The sequence below is a fragment of the Scyliorhinus torazame genome, chromosome 16, assembly GCF_047496885.1.
Source record: "Scyliorhinus torazame isolate Kashiwa2021f chromosome 16, sScyTor2.1, whole genome shotgun sequence".
Taxonomy (NCBI): domain Eukaryota; kingdom Metazoa; phylum Chordata; class Chondrichthyes; order Carcharhiniformes; family Scyliorhinidae; genus Scyliorhinus; species Scyliorhinus torazame.
This window is the reverse complement of record NC_092722.1, coordinates 5559273-5587234: the sequence shown is the minus strand read 5'-3', so window position 1 is coordinate 5587234 and position 27962 is coordinate 5559273. Positions and strand designations below refer to the sequence as shown.

Here is a 27962-nt window from a genome sequence, read left to right as displayed (position 1 = left end):
CCGGGGAGGCAGCCGGCGCGAGGAGCGGATCGAGCGACAAAATGGCGGCCGGCGGGATCCTGATCGGCGACAAACTGTACTCGAGCATCGCGTTGACCCTGGAAAACTGCCTGATCTCGGAGGAGAAACTCTTCCTCACGGCCTCCGTGTCCGACGGGCTGGACCTGGAGGTGGAGACCGACCTGAGGATAGTGGGATGCGAGTTAATCCAAGCCGCCGGCATCTTGTTGAAACTCCCTCAGGTAGGCCCGGCTAGGCCGCTCGGCGAGGAAACGGGCCTCGCATCCTCTGCCTGTGGGCTTCGGGGAATCGGGCGACACCGCCAGTTGCGGGGGTGTTTTAGCGAAGCTTTGTTTAGGACCCTGATTTCTCTGTATTTTAGTTTTTTTTTTGGGGGGGGGCTGTGATCGCCAAACTAAGGACAGAAGAGATGGTGAATGGCGGCCCCTCGGAGTAACTGAAGCTGCTGAGCTCCTCCAGCTTACAATGGTCCCAGTTAAATTGTTGAAGAAACGTGCCGCCGCCCTTTTTAAATTGCTGTGGAAAATAGTCTCGGGTCTTTGTGCTGGCGTCGTTGTCTCTGTGAAAAACAGGAAATTAGGTCAAGGCCACTTTGTAGGTTCTCAGAAACCTCCTTCCAGACCGGATTGACGCGCGGGTCTCACTGTATAAATATAGATCCAGGTGAAATTATAATTGCCACGTTGTTTTCTTTTGTGGCTTTACCTTCTTTATTCTTTTTTGTTTGTGCTTCCTTGATCATTTTTCAATTTCCGTGTTGTCGAAATAACAAAGGTCTGTCTCCCAATCACGTTGTGGGAGCCCCTCTTCCCCAGCTTTTGCCTCCCCACCTCCCTTTCCGGGAATTTAAAAGACGTGGACGTTTAACGCACCAATGTTTAGTCCTTCATCACAATATTAAATGCCAAAACATGTGTGCATGAGTCACCAGTATGTTTTCCTCCCAGTCTCCATTGTGTGGTGGTATTAATTTCCTTCCCTCAAATCGCTAGTCGTGATCACCACTGACTAATTGGACCTTATTCAATAATATGGCTTGGAATATTTCATGAAATAAAACAATTCGAAAGGACAAAATATGAATTTTAATAATCAAAATGGACCACAGAAAATTGTTATACTTTTTAGTGTTGATGCTCCTCTTAGATTTTAGATGTTTCTCCTGTAATGCGATTATTGTTGACATGGTTACGTTTATTGCCCATTTTTACTTATCCTGAGAAAATGTTGTGGTACCGGTGCAATTTCCTTTGTGAGTGGCCCGTTAGGCTGCTTCACAGGGCATTGAAAGTCAACCGTTTCAGGATTCAAATCTCTGTAGCCAGACCAGGCACGGACAGCTGTTTCTTTTTTCTCTGGGGGTTAAGGTAGTCCAGCTGTTCAGTCACTTTTCGCAGTTTATTAGGTATCAAATTCAATCATGCAACGTATTTTGGGATTTAATTTGAACTTTTTGTTTTGCTTGTTCAGTACCATAACGCGAATGCCACTATTAAGATTTAAATGTTCCAACGAAGGATGGCTTAAATGAAAGTGACTTGAAAATTGAAAAGAAAAGGTTTAAAAGAGCCATTTTTCAAGTTTGTAAATTTGCATGAACTAAATTATCAAATTTAACCAGAAAAGTAATGATGCAAATTGACTTGTATCATGGTTTCCGTTCTGAAACTGAAAGTTGAATAAAAGGCACCTGAATTTGCTAGGCTGATTGTGTTCTCTTCATGGATTTAGGTGGCAATGGCAACTGGACAAGTTTTATTTCAGCGCTTCTTTTATTCAAAATCCTTTGTGAAGCATCCTATGGAGGTAAGTGTAAAGATTTTGAACTGAAATTGGATTCCAGAGGAATATTCAGAATGTCTAATGTATTATCTACATATGGTTTTTTAAATGTAGTTGGGGGTGGAGGATGCTCATGGCTCCTGTCAGTCAGAGTTGTTCTTGGGAGGGATGCAAGACAAACCTGATGAAAGCTTCCCTTTCCCTGTGAAGTATCTAAGTTTCAACTGTGTACTTTGATTGTCAGACCTAAATTAGTGCAAATCTGTAATAGTGGAACTCCTGCAAACTAATTTAGCAAAATGTTAAATCCACTTAATTGATGCTTGAGTAGATGTCAATAATGTCAGTGTTGTCAAAACACCTATGAGACTGGATTCCCGTTTTTATACTAAAACTTGCAAAATCTTGCTTGATGATTTCAGTGGTTGTATTTGGAAATCTGGTTTTAAGCAGATTTCCCCCTCTAAATCTGTTGCATATACGATAACCGGTTTTCTACAGTATTGCTTGCAATGAGTCACAGTGTTCTGGGGTTGCATATACAATAACAGGTTTTCTCCCATACCGATTGCAATGAGTCATATGATGAGAGTGTTCTGGGAAGTAATTGTGACACAGCTTGAACTATATGCAAGATTTGTAATTTTTTTCATGCACATCTTTATGCCATTGCTCTCAGTAAGTCAGATAATGCACACTCTTTGTTCTGTGTTGGAGCTTTTCTCCTTGCTTCTCATTTTCTTTTTGGGTAGATGTACAATGAGCTTCCCCATCTGCATTTTTCTGCTGGAAGGAATGATTTTGCAGGCCACTCAGATTAATTTGTCTTTTGAGAAGCAGATATAGGGGAGTGAGAGCCAGATTTTCACTTTGGAGCGCAATGTTATGTTGTCATAGGAAGCGGTGCTTTTTGGAATCAATATTCATTCATGGGGTGTGGGTGCCCCTGGCAAGGCTGGCATTTATTGCCTGTCCCAAATAACCCTTGAACTAAGTGATTTGCTAGATCATTGAGGGCGTGTAAGAGTTGGCAACATTGCTGTGGATCTGGAGTCTCATGTCAGCCAGGCTGGATAAGGATGGCAGATTTCCTTCCTTAAGGACATCAGTCAACCAGATTATTTTTTACATTGTTGATTTTTTTCTTATTTATTGAATTTAAATTCTACCACCTGTTATAAGAACGTAGAAAATGAGAGCAGGAGGAGGGCATTCGACCCTCCGAGCCTGCTGTACCATTCATTATGATCATGTCCGGTCATCCAACTCAATAGCCTAATCCCACTTTCCCCTAAATCCTTTGATTCTCTTCGCCCTAAGTGCTACATCTAACTGCTTCTTGAAAACTTGCAATGTTTTGACCTCAACTGCTTCCTGTGGTAACAAATTCCACAGACCTACCACTCTGGGTGAAGAAATTTCTCACCCCTGTCCTAAATGATCTATTCCTTATCCTCAGACTGTGACCCCCTGGTTCTGGACACACCCACCATCGGGAACATCCTTCCTGCATCCACACTGTCTAGTCCTGTTAGAATTTTATAGGTGTCTGAGATTCCCCCTGACTCCCGCCTCCCATTCTTCGGAACTCCAGTGAATACAATCCTAACCGATTCAGTCCCGCCATCCCAGGAATCTGTCTGGTAAACCTTCTCTGCAGTCTCTTTAGAGCAAGAACATTCTTCCTCAGATAAGGAAAGCAAAACTGCACACAATATTCCAGGTGTGGCCTCACCAAGACCCTGTATAATTGCAGCAAGACATCCCTGCTCCTGTACTCAATGTGGGATTTGAGCCCAGAGCGTTAGACTGGACCTTTGGATTACGAGTCACTGACACTCTGCCACTGCCTTCCCCCAAAGGACATTCTACCATAGAACCATCTAGTTTGGAAAGGCAAAAGGCAACTATAATGAATTTGTGGGGGAAATGTGGGGCAGGCTTTACCACCATGTAATACACATGCTGAGTGGCACAGTGGTTAGCACTGCTGCCTCAGGGATCCAGGTTCAATTCCGGCCTCTGGCGACTCTCTGTGCGGAGTCTGCACGTTCTCCCCGTGTCTGCATGGGTTTCCTCCGGGTGCACCAGTTTCCTCCCACAGTCAAGATGTGCAGGTTAGGTAGATTGGCCATGTGAAATTGCCCCTTCATGTCCAAAAGGTTAGGTCAGGTTATGGGGACAGGGCGGAGGCGTGGGCTTAAGTAAAGTGCTCCTTCCAAGGACCGGTGCAGACTCGATGGGCCAAAGGCCTCTTCACTGTAAATTCTATGATAACCTCCCTGAAATCCCAAGACATGTGCTATATGTCACATTTTTTAATATGTAGAATTTCTGTTTAGGTGATTCAGGATGTCCTAAACAGAAACAATTGCCAATTTTTTCCTCATATAATCTTAGTGGTAGCTATAATGGTGAATTCTGCTGCATGTGAGATATGCTACATTTGATTCAAATAGCCACTATTTGTCAATAATACTGCGGATGCTAGAATCTGAAACAAAACAGGAGGTCTGGCAGAATCTTTAGGGAGAAAACAACGTTTTGAGTCTGACTCCCCATCAGAACTGTTTGTCAAGCTGCACATGGTTACATTTGTCTAGTTACGTTTGCTTATGTTATATAATATATAATTGCAATGTATATGTGGAGTTATTATTTCATAGGCCCTTGACTGAGCTGAAATATTAACTCCACCCTGCAGTTTAATACTGACAGTAAGTGTCTTGGAATTATCTAGTGTAGATGCTATAGCAGATTATCTTAACATGATTACTTGGATAATTAAATTTTACACAAGACTCTAAAGTGTGCACATGGTGTTTCACTTGCATCGTGTTTGGACATTGTTTCCCTATTTTCATCTTCATTTAGTACTTTTTCCATCGTTCTTGTTCCTGATGGCCATCTAATTACACTTACTGGAAAACCTGAATGTATAGATATTGGATGAAGCCAGGATTGAATACTGGCACAACTCAAGTTCTGTAGCCTGTTGCCATTCATTGTCTATTATCACATGTCGTCTGAACTGCTTGCTGGTACTTGTAAAGCTGATGTGCAATGAAATGGAGTTTCTGAACAGACCTACCAAAAATAAGGGGTGGTAACTATGGATTCTTCAGAAGATCCTTTTTAAAAAAGAATAATTTTTATTGACGTCTTCACCCCCCCCCCCCCCCCCGGTTGCTGCTGACCATTGTCTACCGTTCCGCCAGGAAGTCCAAGAACGGTTGCCACCGCCTGAAAAACCCTTGCACCGATCCCCTTAAGGCAAACTTCACCCTCTCCAATTTAATAAGCCCCGCCATATAGTTGCTCCAGGATTCCACGCTTGGGAGCCTCGCATCCTTCCACTGAAGAATCCTTCACCGGGCTACCAGGGACGCAAAGGCCAGAATACCGGCCTCTTTCGCCTGCACTCCCGGCTCCCCTGCAACCCCAAATATTGCGAGCCCCCAACCCGGTTTGACCCTGGATCCTACCACCCTCGACACCGTCCTTGCTACGCCCTTCCAAAACTCCTCCAGCGCTGGGCATGCCCAGACCATATGTGTGTGGTTTGCTGGGCTCTGGGAGCACCTAACACACCTGTCCCGTCGTCGTCTCTCTCTCTCTCTCTCTTTCCCCCCCCCCTCAAAAAAAACCCAGCTCATCCTTACCTTTCACCTCCACCACCGAGGCCCCCTCCTCCTCCTGCATCACCTGGTAAGTTTCCGAGATCCCCCCCCCCCCCCGCGGCAACGCGTCCCACCTCTTAAACCCCTCCTCCATCTGCTCCACTAGCCTCGTGAAATTAAGTCTATGCAGGGCCCCCCAGCTCCTGGCCACCTGGCCCCCCAAATACCTGAAGCTCCTCTCTGCCCTTTTTAGTGGGTCCCCTGGGTGAACCACGAACAACTCGCTCTTCCCCATGTTGAGCTTGTACCCTGAGAAATCCCCGAACTCCCTGAGTATCCTCATTACCTCCGGCATTCCCCCCACCGTGTCCGCCACATATAGCAGCAAGTCGTCCGCATAGAGTGACACCCTATGCTCCTCCCCACCCTGCACCAACCTCCTCCAGTTCCTCGACTCCCTCAGTGCCATAGCCAGGGGTTCAATCGCCAGTGCGAAGAGCAGGGGGGACAGGGGACATCCCTGCCTCGTCCCTCGATGCAACCGGAAGTACTCCGACCTCCTCTTGTTCGTGGCCACACTCTCCATCAGGACCTCGTACAACAGTCTAACCCACCTGACGAACCCCTCCCCAAACCCGAACCTCTTAAGCACCTCCCACAAGTACCCCCACTCTACCCTATCAAAGGTCATCTCAGCATCCATCGCCCCCACTATCTCCGCCTCCCCCTCGATCGCCGGCATCATAATAACGTTCAGGAGCCTCCGCACATTCGCGCTCAACTGCCTCCCCTTCACGAACCCCGCCTGGTCGTCGTGGATCACCTGCGGCACCCAGTCCTCAATTCTTGTGGCTAAGACCTTCGCCAGCACCTTGGCATTACATTTAACAACAAAATTGGCCTGTAAGACCCACACTGCAGGGGATCCTTGTCCTGCTTCAGGATCAAGGAGATCAGAGCCCGGGACATCGTTGGGGGCAAACCTTGAAGGTCCTAACCAGCAACGGGCCCAACAGGTCCACATATTTTTTGTAGAATTCGACCGGGAAACCGTCTGGCCCCGGTGCCTTCCCCGCCTGCATGCTCCCTATCCCTTTGGCCAGCACCTCCAGCCCAATCGGGGCCCCTAATCCCGCCACCAGTCCCTCCTCCACCTTCGGGAACCTTAATTGGTCCAGAAAGCGGCCCACCTTCCCTCCCTCCAGTGGGGGCTCGGACCGATACAGTTCCTCAAAAGTCCATTGACGCCAACCCCAGTCCGCACCACACCCCCGATCTCCCTAGCTGCGTCTCGCTTCCAAAGCTGATGCGCCAGCATCCGACTTGCCTTTTCCCCAGATTCATAAATCACCCCCTGGGCCTTCCTCCACTGCGCCTCCGCCTTCCTAGTGGTCAACAGGTCTAATTCGGCCTGGAGGCTACGCCTCTCCCTCAACAGGCACCTCCGCATACCTCCTGTCTACCCTCACCATCTCTCCCACCAGCCTATCCCTCTGTTCTCGTCTCCTTGTGGACCCTAATGGAGATCAGCTCTCCCCTAACCGCCGCCTTCAGCGCCTCCCAGACCATCCCCACTCGGACCTCCCCGTTATCATTAGCCTCCAGGTATCTCTCTATGCTTCCTCAGACTCGCTCACTCACCTCCTCGTCCGCCAACAGCCCCACCTCCAAGCGCCAGAACGGTCGCTGGTCCCTCTCCTCCCTCAGCTCTAGGTCTACCCAATGCGGGACGTGATCCGAAATGGCTATCGCCGAGTACTCGGCATCCTCTACTCTCGCTATCCGCGCCCTGCTCATAATAAAAAAAGTCGATCCGGGAATAGGCCTTATGAACATGCGAGAAGAATGAAAATTCCCTAGCCCCCGGCCGTGCAAATCTCCAAGGGTCCACCCTTCCCATTTGGTCCATAAACCCCCGCCGGCTTCCTACCCGTCCTAGACCTGGAACGGTCCAGTGCTGGATCCAACACCGTGATAAAGAAAGACCCCCCCCCCCCCCCCCCCCATTATCAGGCCCTCCGCTTCCAAGTCCAGGATCCGACCCAACATGCGCCGCATAAAACCCACATCGTCCCAGTTCGGGGCGTACACGTTGACCAGCACCACCCTCTCCCCTTGCAGCTTACCACTTGCCATTACATACCTGCCGTCATTGTCTGTCATAATTGCCAAATACATGAATAGGATGGGAATAGAGGGTTACGGACCCCCGGAAGTGTAGAAGATTTTAGTTTAGAAGGCAGCATGGTCGGCGCAGGTTTGGAGGGTCGAAGTGCCTGTTCCTGTGCTGTACCTTTCTTTGTTCAAACAAGAAATGATTAAATAAACACCCACTGGAGTTACAAAATACATTTGGAATACAAGAAAATAGGTGACTTAAAAATTGCTGTTTTAAATATATCTTTCTCCCCGCAACAGATATTATCAATGGCTTGCGTTCATTTGGCATCTAAAATTGAAGAAGATCCTCGGCGCATTCGGGATGTCATCAATGTATTTCACCATTTGCGAAAACTCAGGGAGAAGAAGTAAGTTGCAAATGGCGTGTGCCCATAAAACATGGCTCAAATAGTGAATAATGCAATTACCGTGGGCGGCACAACAGCACAGTGGTTGGCACTGTTGCTTCACAGCTCCAGGGTACCAGATTCAATTCCTGGCTCTCCCTGTGTCCGCTTGGGTTTCCTCCGGGTGCTACGGTTAGGTTGATTGGCCATGCTAAATTGACCTTGGTGTCCAAAAAAAGTTAGGTGGGGTTACAGGGATAGGGTGGAGATATGTGCTTAAGCAGGGTGATCTTTTAAAGGCCAGTGCGGACTCAGTGGGCTGAGTGGCCCCTTCTGCACTGTAAATTCTATGATACCGAAAGAGCTGCTTTTCTCAGCTGCCTTGGAACTGAAAATGATTGAGCTTTAGTTGAATTTTGAGAAAATTCCAATATTTGATTTGTATCCTAAATATAGCATTCCCTGACAACTGCCCTGAAAATTATTTTCTTAACCGTGCCACGATTGGTTTTGTTTACTGATACAGTACTGTCAGTTAAATAACTTGGATTTAATGTTTTTTATGGGGGTGGAACAGATGATTTTGTCATTTGTTTGGGCAGGTAAGGTAGCAAGGATTAGGAAGACGTTGCTTCAGAGAGGGTAGCAGTCAGGGGGTTTGGCCTTCCAAACCTGTTGTATTATTATTGGGCAGCGAACATCGTGAAGGTACGGGGTTGGGTAAGGAGCTGGAGGATTTGTGAATGAAGATGGAGGCAGTCTCTTGTAAGAGGTCAGGGTTGTGGGTGCTGGCAAGAGCGTCGCTCCAGTTCGCCCCAAGGAAATATTTGAGGAGTGCAGTGGTGCTGGCCACGTTGACGACATGGAGACACTTTTGGCAGCACTTTAGGTTGGGGTCGGGGTCGATGTTGATGCTGATCCGAGAGAATCACGCGCTTGAACCAGTGAGGTTGAATGCTAGATTTCGGGGATGGGAGGAGCGGGGGGTGATGGAGATGAAGGACATATTTCTTGAACGGTGGTTCACATGTTTGGAGGAGTAGATGGAGAAGTTTGGATTATCATAGAATCATAGAATTTACAGTGCAGAAGGAGGCCATTCGGCCCATCGAGTCTGCACCGGCTCTTGGAAAGAGCACCCTACCCAAGGTCCACACCTCCACCCTATCCCCATAACCCAGTAACCCCACCCAACACTAAGGGCTATTTTGGACACTAAGGGCAATTTAGCATTGCCAATCCACCTAACCTGCACATCTTTGGACTGTGGGAGGAAACCGGAGCACCCGGAGGAAACCCACGCACACACGGGGAGGATGTGGGGGAAGGCCTTTAGATATACGCAAAGAAAGTTTTCCTGACTTTTATGCTTTCCTAGTTGTTGGATTGGGGTGGGGGATGGTCATCTCAGCGATTTATGCGAATATGTTGGAGGAGTATAGGGTGTCATTGGAGTGGGTCAAGGTTAAGCGCGGTAGCATTGTGGATAGCATCAAGTTCAATACCCTGATCCCGTCTCCCCCCCCACCCCCCTCCCCAATATCCCTTTGCCCCTAGAGCTGTATCTAATTCCTTATTGAAATTACACTATTTTCACCTCAATTACTTTGTGGCAGCGAATTCTACAGATTCACCACTCTCTGCGTGAAGATCTATCTCCTCACCTCAGTCCTAAAAGGTTTACCCCTTATCCTCAAACTATGACAGCACGGTAGCATTGTGGATAGCACAATTGCTTCACAGCTCCAGGGTCCAGGTTCGATTCCGGCTTGGGTCACTGTCTGTGCGGAGTCTGCACATCCTCCCCGTGTGTGCGTGGGTTTCCTCCGGGTGCTGACCTTGGGAAGGGTGCTCTTTCCAAGAGCCGGGGCAGACTTGGTGGGCCGAATAGCCTCCTTCTGCACTGTAAATTCTATGAAGCGGGAGGAAGAGCTGGAGGAGGGAATATGGAATGTGATATTGTGGAGGCTGAACACCTCCACCTTGTGCGCAAGGCTGTGGCTGATAAAGCTACAGATGGGTGCATAGGTTGCACCTGACAAAGTCAAGGATGAGCCGGTTGTTTGAGGGGTTGGAGGACATTTGTGAGCGGTGTGGGAGGGCCAGCCAATCATGCACGTATGTTCTGGTCCTGCCCGAAGTTGGGAGAGATTTTGGAGGCTGTTTTTTAGCACCAAGTCAGCAATCTTCTTGCACGTGGATTTGGAGCTCAGTCCCCCGGGGGCCATATTTGGAGTGTTCGACTTGCCGGAGCTGCAGACAGGAGCGGGGCCAGATGATTTAGTCTTTGCCTTGCTGATTGCTCACAGGTGGGTCCTGTTGGGGTGGAGGTCAGCTCAGCGTCTCCACCCTGTGCCTCAGTATGGCTGGGAGATTTGATGGAGTTCCTGTATTTGGAGAACGTCAAGTTAATTCTGAGGGGTTCTACAAGAAGTGGGGTTTGTTTATACTACATTTTGAATAGTTTGTTACCATCAGCTGCCGGGAGGGTGTTGTTTTCCTTAGTTGGGTTGTATGGGCAGCACAGTAGCATAGTGGTTAGCACAATTGCTTCACAGCTCCAGGGTCCCAGGTTCGATTCCTGGCTTGGCTCACTGTCTGTGTGGAGTCTGCACGTTCTCCCCGTGTGTGAGTGGATTTCCTCTGGGTGCGGTGGTTTCCTCCCGCAGTCCCAAAGATGTGCAGGTTAGGTGGATTGGCCATTCTAAATTGCCCTTAGTGTCCAAAATTGCCCTTAGTGTTGGATGGGGTTACGGGGATAGGGTGGAGGTGTGGACCTAGGTAGGGTGCTCTTTCCAAGAGCTGGTGCAGACTCGATGGGCCGAATAGCCTCCTGCACTGTAAATTCTATGATTCTATATATGCTTAATGTTACAAATCAAATTAAAAATATTTTCAAAAAACCCTTGATTTATGTACTCCAGTTGAAAGATCCTTTACCACAGTCATTTTGTTGTTCAGCCTGTTGCAATCTATGTTAATAAGAATACCTGCTAACTGTCACCACATCTCCAAAGTCTGCTTCTCTGTCAAGAAATAGCTCATTTTAGCGCATGAACTTTACTTCTAAAAGCAGTGCATGGATCCTATTTTTAACCCATATTCTTGAAATGGGTGGTTACCATGAGTGCACTCTAGCTCATGAAGCAATTCCTGAAAACCAGTTATCAGGCATAACCTGTTTTCTCAGGTTCTTTACCACAATCAGCTGATGTCTATCTGATAAATATTCAATGTCTAATAGCTGATTTTAATAATCATAATTGTCAAAGGGGTGATTTTTTTGTTTTAACTTCCATTCGCTACTTGCTTCAGAGTGTCTGACTATGTTTGACCGAGTATGATTACTGTACTGGTAATTGTCTTGAAATATGAAGGGCATATCATTGAGATTAAGATCAACTATATTCAGTCACTTAAAAAACTTTCAAAGATGTGTTTAAATGGAAAAATCCAACACAAGGTAAATTTCATGGGAGAGCATGAAAACAAGATTTGACAATTGAGAACTTGTTGAAATTCTCGTCCTGAAATGTTGAGCCCAGTTAATATGATCATATGATATTGATTGATATGTCCAGTGTTAGCATAAAGATCAGTGTTTTGAATTGTTATGATTTTCTGTTATGTTAGATCTCCTGTGCCGCTTCTTTTGGACCAGAGTTATGTCAATCTAAAGAATCAAGTCATAAAGGCAGAAAGACGAGTGCTAAAAGAGCTGGGATTCTGTGTTCATGTCAAGCACCCTCACAAGGTTCGTCAGTTTAACCAGTTGTTTGAGATATAGCCTTATTTACTAAACCTTTTATTCTATTCACTTGAGCACTAGTTTTGAAAGCAGAGCTTGGTCTAAAGCAGTGTGGCCTCGTCCCTTTTGTCAGCAGTGAGCCAAGATCTTCAAAGACACAGACTGAGATTGATTTACAGCTTTTGGTTATTTCAGTTGAGCATTTAATTTTCTGTCATGTGATTGACCCAGCTTAGATTTTTATACAAGTGATTAATCAAGCCCAGTGATTAATCAAGCAATGCTGCACTATTTTTCCAGCGATGTGCTACTTCCAGCACAGTGTCAGGAATACTAATTTTTGCTACATAAAAGGGACAAGCATGTATTTGTTTAAATGCATTTTGATTGCAATGGTGGCACTCTTGTGTTACTTCGTTTAAAGGTTACAACAATCCTGACAATTTTGGAGAAAATCCTACTATGTGAGCATTAGTCAGAATTTATGGGTTCTAGCCTCTCCTGGTAAACTTGCTTTATTGTGAACTTTGACTGTTTTTAACCTATCTGGACACTGGGTTTTATTGGGCGATACGGAGTACTTGGTTTAAAAAGCAAAACTCTGAAGATGCTGGAAATCTGAAATGAAATCAGGAAATGCTGGAAAAGCTCAGCAGTTTAGGCTGCATCTGAAAGAAAGGTATGGCTGTCGATGTAGGTCTATGACCTTCCATTGGATTTGAGTATTTGATGTCTGTTTGAGGGGTAACGCTGCGAAAGTGCTGTTTTCCTGGAATTACACTGAGTTACTTGACTCTCCTATCAGTTCGAGATTGAAGCAAAGGGAAGGCCTGTAAAGAACCAATCATGTAATTTTTATATAATTATGGAAACCCAATAAGTTGGACAGTTCATTTGATGTTCAGCAAATAGTTCTGGTACTTTTTTGGTATTGAACTTGCAATTCAGAAATAATCTACAGCATTTCATCTCCACCAACAGCGGCTGAAGAGCCATGTTTTGGTTATCGGGGCCCAGTGGATATAATGCAGTAGAGATTTTATTCATTCCCATTGGACCTCTTCCTGGTCCTGAATGTTGGGACTGTAAACATCTGGAATCAAAGCCAATTTAAACATTGGAAAAGCACGTCAGCTGTATCAGAAAGCTTGGGCTACAAATCTTCCCACTGCGTATTGAAAGTGTTATTTTATAAACTGGTTTACATTTACGGTTGTATTTTTGCATACATTAGCAACACTTTTTAAAAGTAAATTCTTCAGTATATACTGGATCTTGGAAGGGCATGGGACAATGAAGAGATGGCAAGGACCAAGTCTTTGCTCTCATTGCTTCTGGCAGAAAATATATTTATTTGGTGGCTGAATATAGAGCTGGCAATGTTTTTGCATTTGAAGGAATCGAGTGGGAGTGTGTATGTAACTTAGAATTCAACCCTCTCAAAACCAAATTGTTGGTTAACACGTTTTAGTCACTTTTATAGTGTTAGGGAAATTGTTTTGCCACTCCATTGATATGAGGGAAACTACTGAAATTAACAAATATTGGGGAAAGAGAAACTTGTAGTACAGTATTATCATTTTGTTGCCGTCGGTCTGCACCACCAAGTCCTTTTAATAATGGATTAAATAGGCCCTGTTTATCAGGACAGCTTTGATAATGTGCACTTTTCCTCTCTCTCAATTCAAATGAGAGTAAATGGACTTAAATGTCACTCTAGGCTTTAATTGGAAGTCTTGACTGGTTCTGTGCTTTACTGCCAGAGCTACCGGCTATAATACTCCTGAAGAAATGCATTGTTGTGCGTGCTATTATATTTACACTGCAACAGGAGATTTTAACATATTTGGACTGAGTTTTTTTTTTATGAAAAAGGAACAATTTGACTTCACCGAGCCTTTGCAAACCTGTACCTTGGAGGATAAATGTGGCACTTGGGAATTATTTCAATATATGCTGCAGCAGTTTGGGTTTAAAAAAATCTAGTCAATTGAAGTGAAAAATGGGGACAGTGTTAATGGTGTATTACTTAGGTTCTGTTTACAGCCTCTCCCTCTAAAGACTAAATGAAGTTCAGTTGTAACTCTATAACCTGTATCTTCCAGATTATCGTTATGTACCTTCAGGTGTTAGAATGTGAACGTAACCGGCCTCTGGTCCAGACTGCATGGTAAGTTGATTTTCTTTGTTTTTTTTAGATGACCAGCAAAGACAGTGGCAGAAATATGTATCCATATGTTTCTCCTCCCCAGTCCTTCTCTGCACGATTCCCTGGCTTGTGGGCAGGCTGGCAACCTTTAATTAGGCTTCTGCTGGTCTTGTCAGCAAGGGAATGCAGGATAGCATTCAAAGTGACTGATCCAAGCACTTCAGAAATGTATATGGTGACTCTTTCATTTTGTGGAAAGATCCTTTTCTTTGTTATCATCTCCCTTGGTGCAAAGTCAAGATCAGAAGTTACCATATGGGAAACAAGTGCAAAGTTAACTTGTTGAGTCTATCTTAGCAGAAGTGAGAACATGTTAACGTACTTGTAACAACTTCTGTTCAATTACATTAATTCCATTTTTCAGAGATAAGGTGCTGTCAATTTAGGGATTGGGGGGGGGAAATGTGGTTTGCTAGATTGTTGAATCTTATTTTTCAAACATGCACTACCTAATTTATGTAAAAGTCTTACTAGGATAACATTTCATATTTCTGCTCACTGGTCTTTTTATGGCTGGTGTAGCATTTGCTTAATTGAGAACCCATTTTAACTTCTCTTTTTTCTACTCTTTCGATCAAAGGGTAGACCCTGATGGTAAGTGACTAAGACTTCTGAACTGCCCTCCAAGCACTTTGATGCCAGGATGGCCCTAACTGGCTGCTACTTTGAACCAATCCATTGCAGGTTCTCCTCCAAGAAGGCTGACTGTCTAGTGAGAGGTGGTATATAGTAACTGGCCAACTGCTTCTTGTGTTAAACGGTGTTTAATATATGTAGAAATTTATTGATTTCTGTTTTATAAATTAAAAATGTTAAATTTTAAAAGTAATGTTTCTATCGTAATTTTAATGTTAATATATTATACTAGCTTTCAAAATGTTTTATTGTAAACAATTATGTAATGGTCTATTTTTATTAATTGCTGTAATGGAAGAAAACCTAATCAAAGACTGTTAACGAGACTGTTGAAACTCTTTTGACTGTTGTGCAGCACCTGTGATATCTTGCAGCTTCTCAATTTCTGATTTGGCTGAATCTTGAACACTGGGACTATGAGCAAGAAGAATTATTCTGTGCTGTTGTCATTAAAGAAGACTGGGGAGCATTGAAAATGCTTTCACTAAGTACTTGCATCAAATGCGGCAATTACCAAGAAGAGTACTTCCATAATATTTGATTGCATGGCCCTTAAGATTGGAAAAAGACCGATTTTCAAGTGTTCAAAGAATCGAGTCACATTATTGATCTTTGATCTGTACAGGCTTGAGAAGATATCAGTGACTGGAGTATTGCTGGTGCATGGAAAAACTTTTTTTTTGCGATTTACATGCGTTTGTGATCAAGGAGACAAGAAGTGCAGATATTCTAGCATGGATCATTATCTCAAGACTTTCATGAAATATGGATGTTTTTAAGTATGTCTTAATTTTACATTGCATGCTTGAGTTGTATTGGTTTATCACGAGAGCAGGCCAGTGAGTAGAACAGCATGGAGGTTAAAATGGGTTCTCTGCGTTTTTTATTTTTTTATGTTCCTTACCATACAGGGATCAAAATGCTTATTTGTGCAGTTTTTTATTAATGGCTTATCCAATGTATCTGTGGAAGAATAAATTGCCATTAAAGATTATTTTCCATAAATAAAAGATGCTTCAAGGTTACACTTGAATATTTAGTAAACATTATCATTTCATGAATAACTGTCCATGTATTCTTCATTGCGAAGAACTGATCATTGAAGTCAATGTGATAATTCTTGTACCGTATTGAAGCCGATTCTGAATGTCTCCGTAATGGAGTTGTATGAAAGAATGCACTTTTAGAATACTAATTCTCGGGGGCACAATGTTGTTCTGGGAGACTTAATTCATCTCTAAGTGTCTGGATTTCCAGTACAAAGTGACATTGATAACTTTGGAAAAATCTGCAATTTATATTGGCCTACCTGTTTGAAAGAAGAGAAGTTGCGTGTCATGTAGAATCTGCATTTGGTAAAGCATTTGTTCAAGATGTTAGAGTAGATAGAAAATTGGCACTTAGCAAAGCTTTATTTATCTGATGGTGTTATCCATGGCAATGTGTCATTTTGCTTTTGAGCTTTAATATCTAGTCAAGTAATAAATTGTAACGATGCTTGATCTAAATTAATTTCTTATGGACAAACCAATCTGCATCTTTGGCTAAAATTCTTGGTCATCTCCAGATTCTTTAACTTAATTCATTTTTGTTGGATTTATTCTTCTACTTTTGGTTGTTACAAAAATAACACAAAATTGAGCATTTTGAACCCTGTGTGGCTTTTTAAATTTTCATCTAAAGCAGTTACACTCAGAAATTAGCAGCATATTGGGTGGGTTGCCGCAACATTTTTGTTGTCTATTTCAGGAATTATATGAATGACAGCCTGCGGACAGATGTGTTTGTCCGGTACCATCCAGAGACCATTGCCTGCGCCTGCATCTACTTGGCTGCTAGGGCACTCGAGGTTGGTGAACTCCCTACAAGTGTACACATTTTTATGACACGTGCTGCCTTTTGCTGGAATATTCTAAGGTTTTGGGCTAGCTGTTCAGTATCATGGCCAAGTAGCCAGAGTTCATGTGGGTCAGGTGCGTCTGACTGTCGATGGGAATCATGATCATTATCAAGTCCAAAATCACTGGGGTTAGAAGGCCTGACTATTTTTAAAAAATCTCCCCCTCCACGCTGCACCTAAAAATGGAGACCGTATTGCCTTGACCAGCAAATGGAGTACAGACAAAATCTGAGTCCTTTCACTCTACATGCATTTGGGATTATTAGAAGTACCTGGGTGCAGCTTCTTAACAGAGGCATAAGTTTTTGGATGTTGTCTTTCTACTTGATGTTTTAGTCACTTTTCCGTGATATTGGGAAAAAATAGATCAGTTTATTCGCGAAAACGTGACTGCTGAGAATGAAGTACATGAAAGTAATTTTGGTTGCATTAAGAAAGCTGAATCCTAATAATTGAATTAGATGGTCATGTAATTTGTCTTAACTTTTTGCAGATTCCACTCCCAAATCGTCCCCATTGGTTTCTATTGTTTGGAACAAGTGAAGAAGAGATGAAGGAAATCTGTGTGAAAATATTAAAACTCTATACCAGAAAAAAGGTTTGGAACTGAGATGCAAATTGGTTGTATTTTCTTTCTTTTTGAGTTTGTTCTCAATTTTAAAATGTTAACTATTCTTGCAGGCAAATTTGGAACAGCTTGACAGTGAAGTTGAAAAGCGGAAGGCGGCTCTTCAGGAAGCTAAAGCTAAAGCCAAAGGTCTTCTCCCAGATGGTACACCTGCATTAGATGCTCCACCTAGTTTCTCGCCATCCTCAAAACCAGGTGCAAACTTTTATTTTATGTTCAGTAAAATTAAATTTGCCATTCGTTTTGTTACTAGTCACCTCACTTATTCAAAATTCATGTGATATAATTTGTTTGTATATCTTTGTATTGACTAATCAAACGACTTCTAAAGCACTCGCTGCACTAAATGTTAATTGAACCATTGCTTCGACCTATGGTGTACTATTTAGGTGGGGAAATTACAAATACATTAATTTTCCAAGTTCTCCAAATTTGGGAACCTTTTTAGGTTTAGGAATATGGAATGGAGGTTACAATCAGATCATCCCTGGTCGTATTGAATGGTGGAGCAGGTATGAAGGGCTCAGGGGCCTACTCCTGCTCCTAGTTTGTATTAAATTGCAGCTGTCATTCTTTTTAAGGAAGGGCAAAAACATTTAACTTGCTTGAGACCTCAGTTTATTGGTGGCAATTTATTGGTGGTGGGAAGGTTAAGAGAGCCTGTCTTCAAGAACAAAATGATTGAGAACTTGGACATGTAGCAAATCCATCCTAATCGGCTAATATGGGTCATGTCTGAGTAATCTGATTTTGTTGAATTTTGTGGTGGTTGATGATTAAAATAATTGGGGTTGATAAGATGCCCTCCCTCCGAAGAACTGTTCAGTCTGGGGTTCAACTGAAAATTTCAAATCTGATATTGTTGGGTGAGTGTAACAAAACCAAGGTGGGCGGGTGGAGTTACGAGACTCCATCGACCATGACCTGATTGAATACCTCAAATACGTTTGTTCCATTGTGATTCACTAATATTTCTCCAAATGATCTGTGCTTTATAGATTCTCCCAAGGATGGAAAGTTTGAAAAACCGTCACCACTATCTATTCAGGTAATGAAAAACGCTAGAAGAAAACTTGACGAGGAAGAAAAATGGCCTCGATCTACTAGTCCCTTTAATGGGTGAGTAAGGAATGTATATCATACAATATTCTTTAATGCTGCACCGTATTTTGTAGTTTGAGAAAAGCGAAGATACATGATTACTACTTTAACCAGATTTAAATTATTTAAAAAGTTACATTTTCTGTAAGATGCTACTACTGTCTGGTATCAGTAAAATTGCTTCTTGTGAGAAGAGGCCCTGTGGCTTCCTGTAGGAGTCATCAATTGCACAGTGCAGTAGAAATAGAATTTCCTCCTGTTTTTTTGTTCGAGAAACATTGTCTGTTTTGTCGTGAATATGGGTGCCTATTTTAAAATCCCCAAATAACTTCTGTTTCTAGTGTTCAAAAGGGGAAAAGTAGCAGAAGTAGAAGTAGAAGCAAAGGTCGGAGTTACTCAAGGTCTCGCTCTAGATCGCATTCTCCTAGGAGGCGGTAGGTAATACAAATCAAAGTGTCGGCATTTCATTGACTTGTCTCCTCTGCCTGTGCCAGACATTTCTCTTGTGCTTGTACAAAAGATCAGTCTGAACCATTGTATATATGCAAACCAAGCATGGTCATATTACAGCATTGAACAAAACAACACCCTGTTACTGTAATTGACTCACTACACTAGAGATATTACTTTAACTTAAAATTTTTTTTTTTTAAATTCCAATTAAGGGGCAATTTAGCGTGGCCAATCCACCTACCCTGCACATCTTTTGGGTTGTGGCGGCGAAACCCACGCAAACACGGGGAGAATGTGCAAACTCCACACGGACAGTGACCCAGAGCCGGGATCGAACCTGGAACCTCGGCGCCGTGAGGCAGCAATGCTAACCACTGCGCCACCGTGTTGCCCTGAAATGTTACTTTCTGTCGTGCTGTAGTCTGCACATAACAGAAAAATAATCACTCTGGCTGATATATGAAACAAGACCCTGTTTTTCTGCGATGTTTGTCAAGTTCGTCGGTAACTCTGTACTCAGTCTGTAACTCAGTTGGTAGTAATCTGTCTTGATAGAACTTGAACAACAGCTTGTATAATGTTAGGAAAACAAGGTCGTTTTAGGGATTTATATTGGTAAACATTAAAAATAAAGTATAGTTTTAAGTGAGTTTAATTTAATGTTTGTGCTTGGAAGGGTAAAACCTATAGTTAGATTCATGTTGGTCAAAATGTTTATGTTAAGTTCCAACTGTGTTTTTATTGTACTTCGAGGGCTACGGTGTGAGGAATAAATAGGTCAGCAGAGGCATGCATTGCTTAGCAACTGAGGCCTTGTAAGGTAGAGAACATAAGAACTGGAGTGGGCCATTCAGCCCTTCGAACCTTCAGTGAGATCATGGCTGATCTGAGCCTAACTCCATAAACCTGTTAACCCATATCTCTTAATATCTTTACTTAACAAAACTATCTATCCCAAATTTAAAATTAATAACTGGTCTAGCATCAATTGCCATTTGTGGAAGAGAGTTCCAAATCTCTACCACCCTTTGTGTATGGAAGTGCTTTAATGTCTGGCCCTAATTTTTAGATTCTGTCCCTTGTTCAAGAATCTCCCAAACAGTGGAAACAGTTTATCTTTTTCTTTTCCTGTTAATATCTTGAAGACTTTGTTCAGATTGCTCCTTAACTGTCTAAATTCTAGAGAAAACAGGCCTAATTTGTATAATCGTAACCCCGATTATACAATGTTACGTAACGCCGAAGTTCAGGTATCATTCTTGTAAACCTATGCTCCGATCCCACGATGGCCAGAATATCCTTCCTAGGTGTGGTGCCTAGGTGTTGTATATTTCCTGTTTTTTTTTTTTGTTTTGTTGCATTTTTCTAATTCATTTATTTTAGTTTAATGCTGTCCCTTTTCTCTTCCGTTGTCCATGGCTGTTGAGCTTTTTTAGTTTTAGCTGAATTTGTGGGCAGTTGGGGACAGGGTCTCGGGAAGTGAACATTTCTCAATTCAGCCAGGAGAAACAAAGTCAGAAAATACTGGATAATCTCAACAGGTCTGACAGCATCTGTGGAGAGAGAAGGGAGCAAAAATTTCGAGTCTGGATGACTTTGTCAAAGCTGGAGAGAACTGGAAATAGTGTCAGATTTATATTGTTTGGGGGGGGGGGGGGGGGTTGGATAGAGGACCAGTGATAGGTGGAGATTGACAAAGATATCGAGGACATAGACAAAGGAAATGTAAATGGGGGTAATCAAGGCTAAGAAGCCCAGTATAAATCTGACCCTATTTTCAGTTTTGACAAAGAATCATCCAGACTCAAATGTTAGCTCCCTTCTATCTCCCAGCCGAAAGCCACGCAGACACTGTGAGAGCCAACCAAGGTCAGAATCGAACCCAGATTCCTAGTGCTGAGACAGCAGTGCTAGCCACTGTGCTGCCCTCATTGAATCATAGAATTTACAGTGCAGAAGGGGAGGCCATTCAGCCCACCAATCTGCACTGACCCTTGGAAAGAGTGCACCCTACTTAAGCCCATGTCTCCACCCTACCCCAGTAACCTTACCTAACCTTTTGGACACTAAGAGACAATTTAGCAAGGCCAATCCACCTAATCTACACATCTTTGGACTGGGAGATATTGCGCAGTCTCCCGAGGCTGGTATTGAACCGGGTTCCTGGGTCTGTGAGGCAGCAGTGCTTGCCACCGTGCCGCCCACCTTCTCGTTTTATGAGAAGTTTTTGGAGTGTGTTTGGGGGAGTGGGCGGCGGGATTCTGAGGAGACATCCACGAACATTCACTTGGCATTCAGTGTGGAGAGTGCATTTGCCCACACTCGTGTTCTTAACAGTGTTAATGAGACTATTATAGATTAGGAAGTACTTTGTAATCCATGTTAATCCTAAAACCTGTGTGTAATTGTTTGGCTATGGGGTGGGGGACTAAGGTGCATTATATCATCTAATTGTTTCCTGTTTAAATGTTTTTCTCCTTGTTAAAACTAATTAGCCGTCCTGTGACTGTTCCTCCACGTTTTATAAAGAAATATAAACTCTACGGTCTTTTGAGCCAGGATTCCATTCTGAGAACGTCCCTTCCATTTAAAACATCAACTGGGATTGTAACAATCGCACCTTTAACACAATAAAACATCACATGGTGCTTCACAGGAGCTTTATTAAACAATATGTCAGCAAGCTTTTTTTCCAATATTAGATGGATTGACAATTTTTCTACCAATCCGCTTTCATAAAACCCTATTGGATTTCATTACAATTATCTTGCAAATTTGTAGATAAACAAAAGAGGCAATCCTTTGAAGTTTTCCAATTTCAGGTAAAGTCTTATGTAAGTCATATCTCTACAGTTCTTCCTTTTTTGAAAAAAAAAGCATTAGGAAACAAATCATGTTCTGGAAAGACTTCAGCCGCTGTTTAGGGGTGTAAGAAAGCAAACTTTTATATAGAAGGACGATTAACATGGAAAGCTGGCAAGCATCAGCAGTGTGCCATTCATAGGGTGGCATGGCACAGTGGTTAGCACTGCTGCCTCGCTGCGCTCGATCCCAGCCCCGGGTCACTGTCTGTGGAGTTTGCACATTTTCCCCGTGTCTGCATGTGTTTCACCCCCACAACCCAAAGATGTAGAGGGTAGGTGGATTGGCCACGCTAAATTGTCCCTTAATTGGGTGGGGGGGAAATGTTATGTGAGTACTAATCTGTGTTTTGGGGTGTTTTTGCTCTTCCTGCAAACAGAAGAACACGGAGTCGTTCTGGATCCAACAGCTCTCGATCACGCAGCCACTCAAGAAGCCGTAGTGATTCCCCTGCACAAAGGCACAAACGAAGCTCACCTTACATTGGCAGGCCAAAAGTCAAGGAATATGATGATATCCGAGAATACAAATACAATTCCCAAAAACGCAGAAGATCGCACAGCAGGAGCTACAGTAAAAGCTTGTCCAGATCTAGAAGCAGATCCCGAGAGCGTTTGGATTTTTCTCGAAAGCACAAAGAAAGTAGGAGCCATCACAGAGAGCGGCGGCATGATCGATCACGATCTTATGAAAGGTCTGCAAAACATCACAACAGCCATTCTAGCCACAGCAGACACCGACGGTGATGGATAGTACCTACATTCTGTCGTTTACATAACTTTTGTATTATTTCAGGATTTATATACAAACTCTAAATATGTCTTTATTAAAAGGATTCAATTGGAGTATTGAGGGTTAGTTTGTGTAAATTGCACTGCTTGTTTTGTAGTTTCTGAAGGCGGATGTAGTGGCTCCTGCTGACATCAGTTTTTTGATAGTATCTTACCAACTGCTGATAGATTTCATATTAAATATTTTCTGATAAACTTTGGTTGTGTTTACACAGCTTTGTATTGTTTCAGGGTTTATAAATTATTTTTTCTTGCTTGTGTTCACATGAAATTTAACATTTCCTTTCCTGTTAACTGTAAAGATGGTAAACAGAAGTATATGTGCAATGCACCTGGAGGAATGGAGGGAGAGCAAAATCCCTCCTTGAAACTGTCCGTTTCATCTGTCTTGAAAATTATAGTGTCCATTGTTGTCTCAGCACATTTGAAAGGGTGTGCAGTCGGGTGCCAATTTCATAGTTAAAACATTTTTTAAATCCCTCTTTGAATGTGTGATTGAATACTTCCACCTGTCACTGTTCTCATTCTAACCATTATTCTTGGATTTAGTGGTATGGATTTGAAGAAAAAATACATGGCTACTCTTTTTTTTGTGCTGCTGCATACACTAATGTATTTCTCAGATATAAGCCATGCTCTTTGTAGTTATGTAAAGTACTTTAAACATTTTTCTTTGGGAAGTAATAATGTACCTAAGATAATGTGGTTACTTGTAATTTGTAAAGAGATTTTCAGGGTTTTTTTTGAGGGGGAAGAAAGGTTATTTGCAGCTGATAATTGTCCGTCTGTTCAAGCGTACATGTTCTGTTCTATTAAGTAAAATGAATTGCTTAAAACCAGGAGAAATTGTATATAAAAAAAGCCTTTTAATGTAGTGCAGCAAACATACATGTGCCTTGAATATGTAAGTTTTATGAACTACAAATAGAATTTGGATATGCATATACTGTAAATAAATTTTTTTTACTAAGAGCTTGCCAGTGTACTTGGCTTTTGAAGTTGTGCCAATTGCTATAATGCCTCCAGGCGCATTGGTCATTACCGTGACTCGCCGTGAATATATTGATTCAGGCTGAAAACACAAGTGCCGTACAATGGTGGGAAAATCATCGCCCACACATTGAGACTGCACAAGGTAGATGGGGCTGGTTTAGCACAGTGGGCTAAACAGCTGGCTTGTAATACAGAACAAGGCCAGCAGCGTGGGTTCAATTGCTGTACCGGCCTCCCCGAACAGGCGCCGGAAAGTGGCGACTCGGGGCTTTTCACAGTAACTTCATTGAAGCCTTGTAATAAGCGATTATTATTCTTCGTAATAGTCTGTTGCAATAAAAAGACTCCTCTCTTTCCCAGAAACTATTTAAAACAGCGGGCGACCTGCGGGATGCATCTGCCCATTGGCGTTCTGAAAACCGCCTAAGAGACATTTTATTGGCGGTTGCCTACGCATAGGGTTGCCAGACACCTGGTATCAGTTGGTGTAGTTACTATTGGTATTACTATTCAACAAGGTCTCAAATAGTAATCTATTTACTAAATAGATTAGTAAAGTTAAAGTGCATGGGATTGGGGGTAGTGTGAGATGGGTGGAAAGCTGGTTAGTAGACAGGAAGCAAAAAGTTGGAATAAATGGGCCTTTTTCCAATTGGCAAGCGATGACTAGGGTACCGCAGGGATCTGTGCTAGGACCCCAACTGTTAACATTATATATTAATGATTTGGACAAGGGAACCAAATGTATTTTCAAATTTGCAGATGTTACAAAGTATGTGGGAGGTTGAACGGTGAGGAGGATGCAGAGATTATTTAGTAGGATTCAGACAGGCTGAGTGAGTGGGCATATGCATGGAAGATGCAGTATAACGTGGATAAATGGGGTTATCCACATTGGTAGCAAAAATAGGAAGTCAGATTATTATTTGAGAGGTGGATACTCAGCGAGACCTTGGTGTCCTCATGCATCAGTCGCTGAAAGTAAGCGCGCAGGTAGTGAAGAAGGCAAATGGTATGTTGGCCTTTATAGCAAGAGGTTTTGAGAATAGGGATGTTTTACTACAATATAGGGCATAGTGAGGCCACATCTGGAGCATTTTGTGCTGTTTGGTGTCCTTATCTGGAAGGAGGTTCTTGCTAAGGAGGGAGTGCAGCAAAGGTTTACCAGGATGATTCCTGGAATGGCGGGACTGTCTTATGAGGAGAGACTAAATCAGTTAGGATTATATTCACTGGAGTTTAGCAGAGTGAGAGGGGAATCTCATAGAAACTTACAAAATTCTAACAGAATTAGACAGGGTAGGATCAGACAGAATGTTCCTGATGGTTGGGGAGTCCAGAACTAGGGGTCATAGAATCATAGAATTTACAGTGCAGAAGGAGGCCATTCGGCCCATCGAGTCTGCACCAGCTCTTGGAAAGAGCACCCCACCCAACGTCAACACCCCCACCCTATCCCCGTAACCCCACCCAACACTAAGGGCAATTTTGGACACTAAGGGCAATTTATCACGGCCAATCCACCTAACCTGCACATCTTTGGACTGTGGGAGGAAACCGGAGCGCCCGGAGGAAACCCACGCACACACTGGGAGGATGTGCAGACTCCACACAGACAATGACCCAAGCCGGAATCGAACCTGGGACCCTGGAGCTGTGAAGCAATTGTGCTATCCACAATGCTACCGTGCTGTCATAGTTTGAGGATAAGGGGTAAACCTTTTAGGACTGAGGTGAGGAGATATATCTTCACGCAGAGAGTGGTGAATCTGTAGAATTCGCTGCCACAAAGTAATTGAGGTGAAAATAGTGTAATTTCAATAAGGAATTAGATACAGTTCTAGGGGCAAAGGGATATTGGGGAGGGGGGTGGGGGGAAGACGGGATCAGGGTATTGAACTTGATGGTCAGGTATGATGAATGGTGGAGCAGGCTCAAAAGGGCCTCCTGCTTCTATTAGGTATGTTTCTATGTATAAGAGCAGGGGTTTTCAAACTCAGGGTTGCGACCCGCGGGTGTCGGGAGGGTCATGGAGTGATCTGATCACAGGAAAAAATGTCCAACGGCCATGGCCAGCTTTTAAGAATGCCGGCCGCGGGCAGTACCCGATTGTAAGGCTGGGCTGTGTGCTGATCACTGCGCGGGTGGGGGGCTGGGTCTGATGGGTGCGCGATGCGAACGGTGGTGGCTGCAGCTTGGAGCTCTGTTCTGGGGCTTGCGTACTGCTCAGCTCGTCCCCCCGCCACCAATCGCCAGTATGTGACCTGCAGCTCCATCGGCAGGCTGCTCAACGTGCTGGTCGGGAAGTGGTCAGTCTGTGATTGGGGTGGGTGCATCTGACGACAGTAACTGTTACTGGACCGTGAGAGGGAAGCCAGGCTAGGTTTGCCGGTGAGGAATACCGGCCAAGTGAGGCCAGTCAATACAGCTGACACATGTCAACACTGGAAGAAACCACTGTCATTACTTTGTGTCACCACTCTCTGGAAAGTAAGTGCTTTCCATGAGAAGAGATTACTTGAATGTTTGGATAGGTCAATGCAGTGGAACCAGTAAGAAATATTATGACATTGTGCATGTTTGACAAATTACTTCATCTCATCTAAAGTCATAATTTATAAAGTAAAATGATTCTACTTAAGTATTAAAAAAATGTGAATATGTTTAAAATAAAGTTTGCGTGTAAAAGTAAGGTTGTGCATAATCAACTGAAATTCACCAGTCATAAACTTATAAAAATCAGGTATTGGAAATTTTCGAAGTTTAAAAAAAAAAAGAATGCTGGCCGCAACCGGTCTTTAAATACAAACAATGGAGTCTTTCCACCAGAAGCGGTGGCAGAGAGAAGGTCGCGCGCCCGGCACGTAAACTGACATCACACCCTATACGTCCCTGCTTTGCAAGCAAAATCACAGAGCAAAAATTACTCAATTTTGTAGCTGCCAGCAACATGACTGTGTGAAGAACTGAAGATGGATAATTTTGTAATAAGGAAGGGAGGACCAGAGACAGGCCAGGATCTTTCAACTGCATCTGCTGGAGAGAGCTACACAGGAGAGTCCATGGCACGACAAAGCAGTACTAGTGTTAGCTCTGGACAGAGCTCTAGGGTCTCTGGTGAACAAATCATTTAAGAAGAAACTGAAATTGCAAACAAAACAGAAACATTTCTTGAGGTATGAATCATGGATGGAATTTACAGTGCAGAAGGAGGCCATTAATAAGTCAGCACACCGCTTAGTAAGATTGAAATCAACGGTCATTTATTATATACAACAAGTAATGTTTACACAATAATCCTGCTATCTATATAATAAACCTATCACTACTGGCCAATACTTAACTTTAGGAAGAGCCCACCAGGTCAGGGAAATGAATGGCTTATCCAATCGGATCTGGCCCGCGGGATTCAAAAGGCTGATACAGGTCGATGGCTAGGAGTCTTTATCGGATAGCGATCGCTGGATTCAAACTTACAGTTGCCGGTTGCTGTTCTTGCAAAGGTCTCGAGCAGGCGAAGAAGGGAGAGAGAGAGATCTGAATTTGGCCCCTCACTTTATAGGGCCCAGGGGCTTCCCGCCTCTCGGGGTGGCCCTTGACCCGGAGTCCCAAGTGATTGGACTTGTTCCCAATCACTGGGTTTGATACGTCCAAAATTGCGAGGCGATTCCCCGATCGGGGGGTGGTCGTTCACCTGCCTTTGTTTCGGCCACTGCAGGCGCCGACAGGTCTGGCCCGGTATTCAATTGCTAATATGTTGCAATTGTTCCCGGGGTTAGCCAATTAAACTGCAGATGTCTGGGTTGATGGGCTGTTAATAGCCCTGAGTATCGATCTGGGCCGACTTCCCCAGAGCCGAATATGATATTCTGCCTGCAGCTGTCCGTTTGTGTCCTGTTGCCTGCTTTTCCCATCAGCCTTTCCGGTTAGCCATTTTAAATCGGGTTTTGGCCAAATTAATCGGGAAGCAGCCATTTTACGTGGCTACATGTTCTACAGCAAACATTTCACTACTTTCTGATTGAAAATATTCTCAAACCTCTCATTTAATGCTTGATAGCAGCACCTTGCCAGTTAGCTGGATGCACCTCACCAATTGATCATCTAATATAAAAACAAGCGCTGGAAATATTCAGGCGGCATCTGTGGTGAGAGAAACTGTTAAGAGTCACAGACTTTTTCCAAACTTCTGGATGCTGCAACTGGATCAATCCGGTGCTCCTAATTTGACCTGAAGCATTGGAGCAAGTTCTAGTTAATAAGTGTAGGAGCTCGATAACACTTCAGCCGTGATGTGTAGGGCAGCACGGTAGCTTAATGGTTCGCACAGTTGCTTCACAGCTCCAGGGTCCCAGGTTCGATTCCCGGTTTGGGTTACTGTCTGTGCGGAGTCTATATGTTCTCCCCGTGCCTGCGTGGGTTTCCTCCGGGTGCTCCAGTTTCCTCCGACAGCCCAAAGATGTGTGGGTTGAGTGGATTGGCCATGCTAAATTGCCCTTGGTGTCTAAAAGGGCTAATTGGGGTTACTGGGTGAAGGGGATGGAGTGCAGGAGGTGTGTGCTCGAGTGGGGTGCTCTTTCCAAGGGCCGGTGCAGACTCGATGGGCCGAATGGCCTCCTTCTGTAAATTCTATGAAATCTATGTTGTAGAGTGGCAGTACAATAGACCCGAGGGGCCAACTTCCCTAACCCTGTTCCTTTGTTCATCTGTT

General features: G+C 43.6%; 1 protein-coding gene across 4 annotated transcripts; it reads left to right on the top strand.

Moving 5' to 3' along the window:
• Positions 1–23228, top strand: LOC140392546 (cyclin-L1-like). 4 transcript variants are annotated; one of them, XM_072477847.1, is made up of 11 exons: positions 1–242; positions 1753–1827; positions 7842–7951; positions 11564–11684; positions 13784–13848; positions 16273–16372; positions 16917–17021; positions 17105–17246; positions 18050–18170; positions 18494–18590; positions 21847–22002. In XM_072477847.1, exons 1-10 carry the CDS (start codon positions 42–44, stop codon positions 18588–18590), a joined length of 1137 nt encoding a protein of 378 aa, XP_072333948.1. In that variant the 5' UTR covers positions 1–41; the 3' UTR covers positions 21847–22002. The 4 variants fall into 4 exon arrangements, with proteins under 4 accessions (XP_072333948.1, XP_072333947.1, XP_072333946.1 ...); XM_072477846.1 differs by having other exon boundaries at positions 2–242; positions 18494–18586; positions 21850–23228; XM_072477845.1 differs by having other exon boundaries at positions 3–242; positions 18494–18586; positions 21847–23228.
• The last annotated feature ends 4734 nt before the right edge of the window (positions 23229–27962 follow it).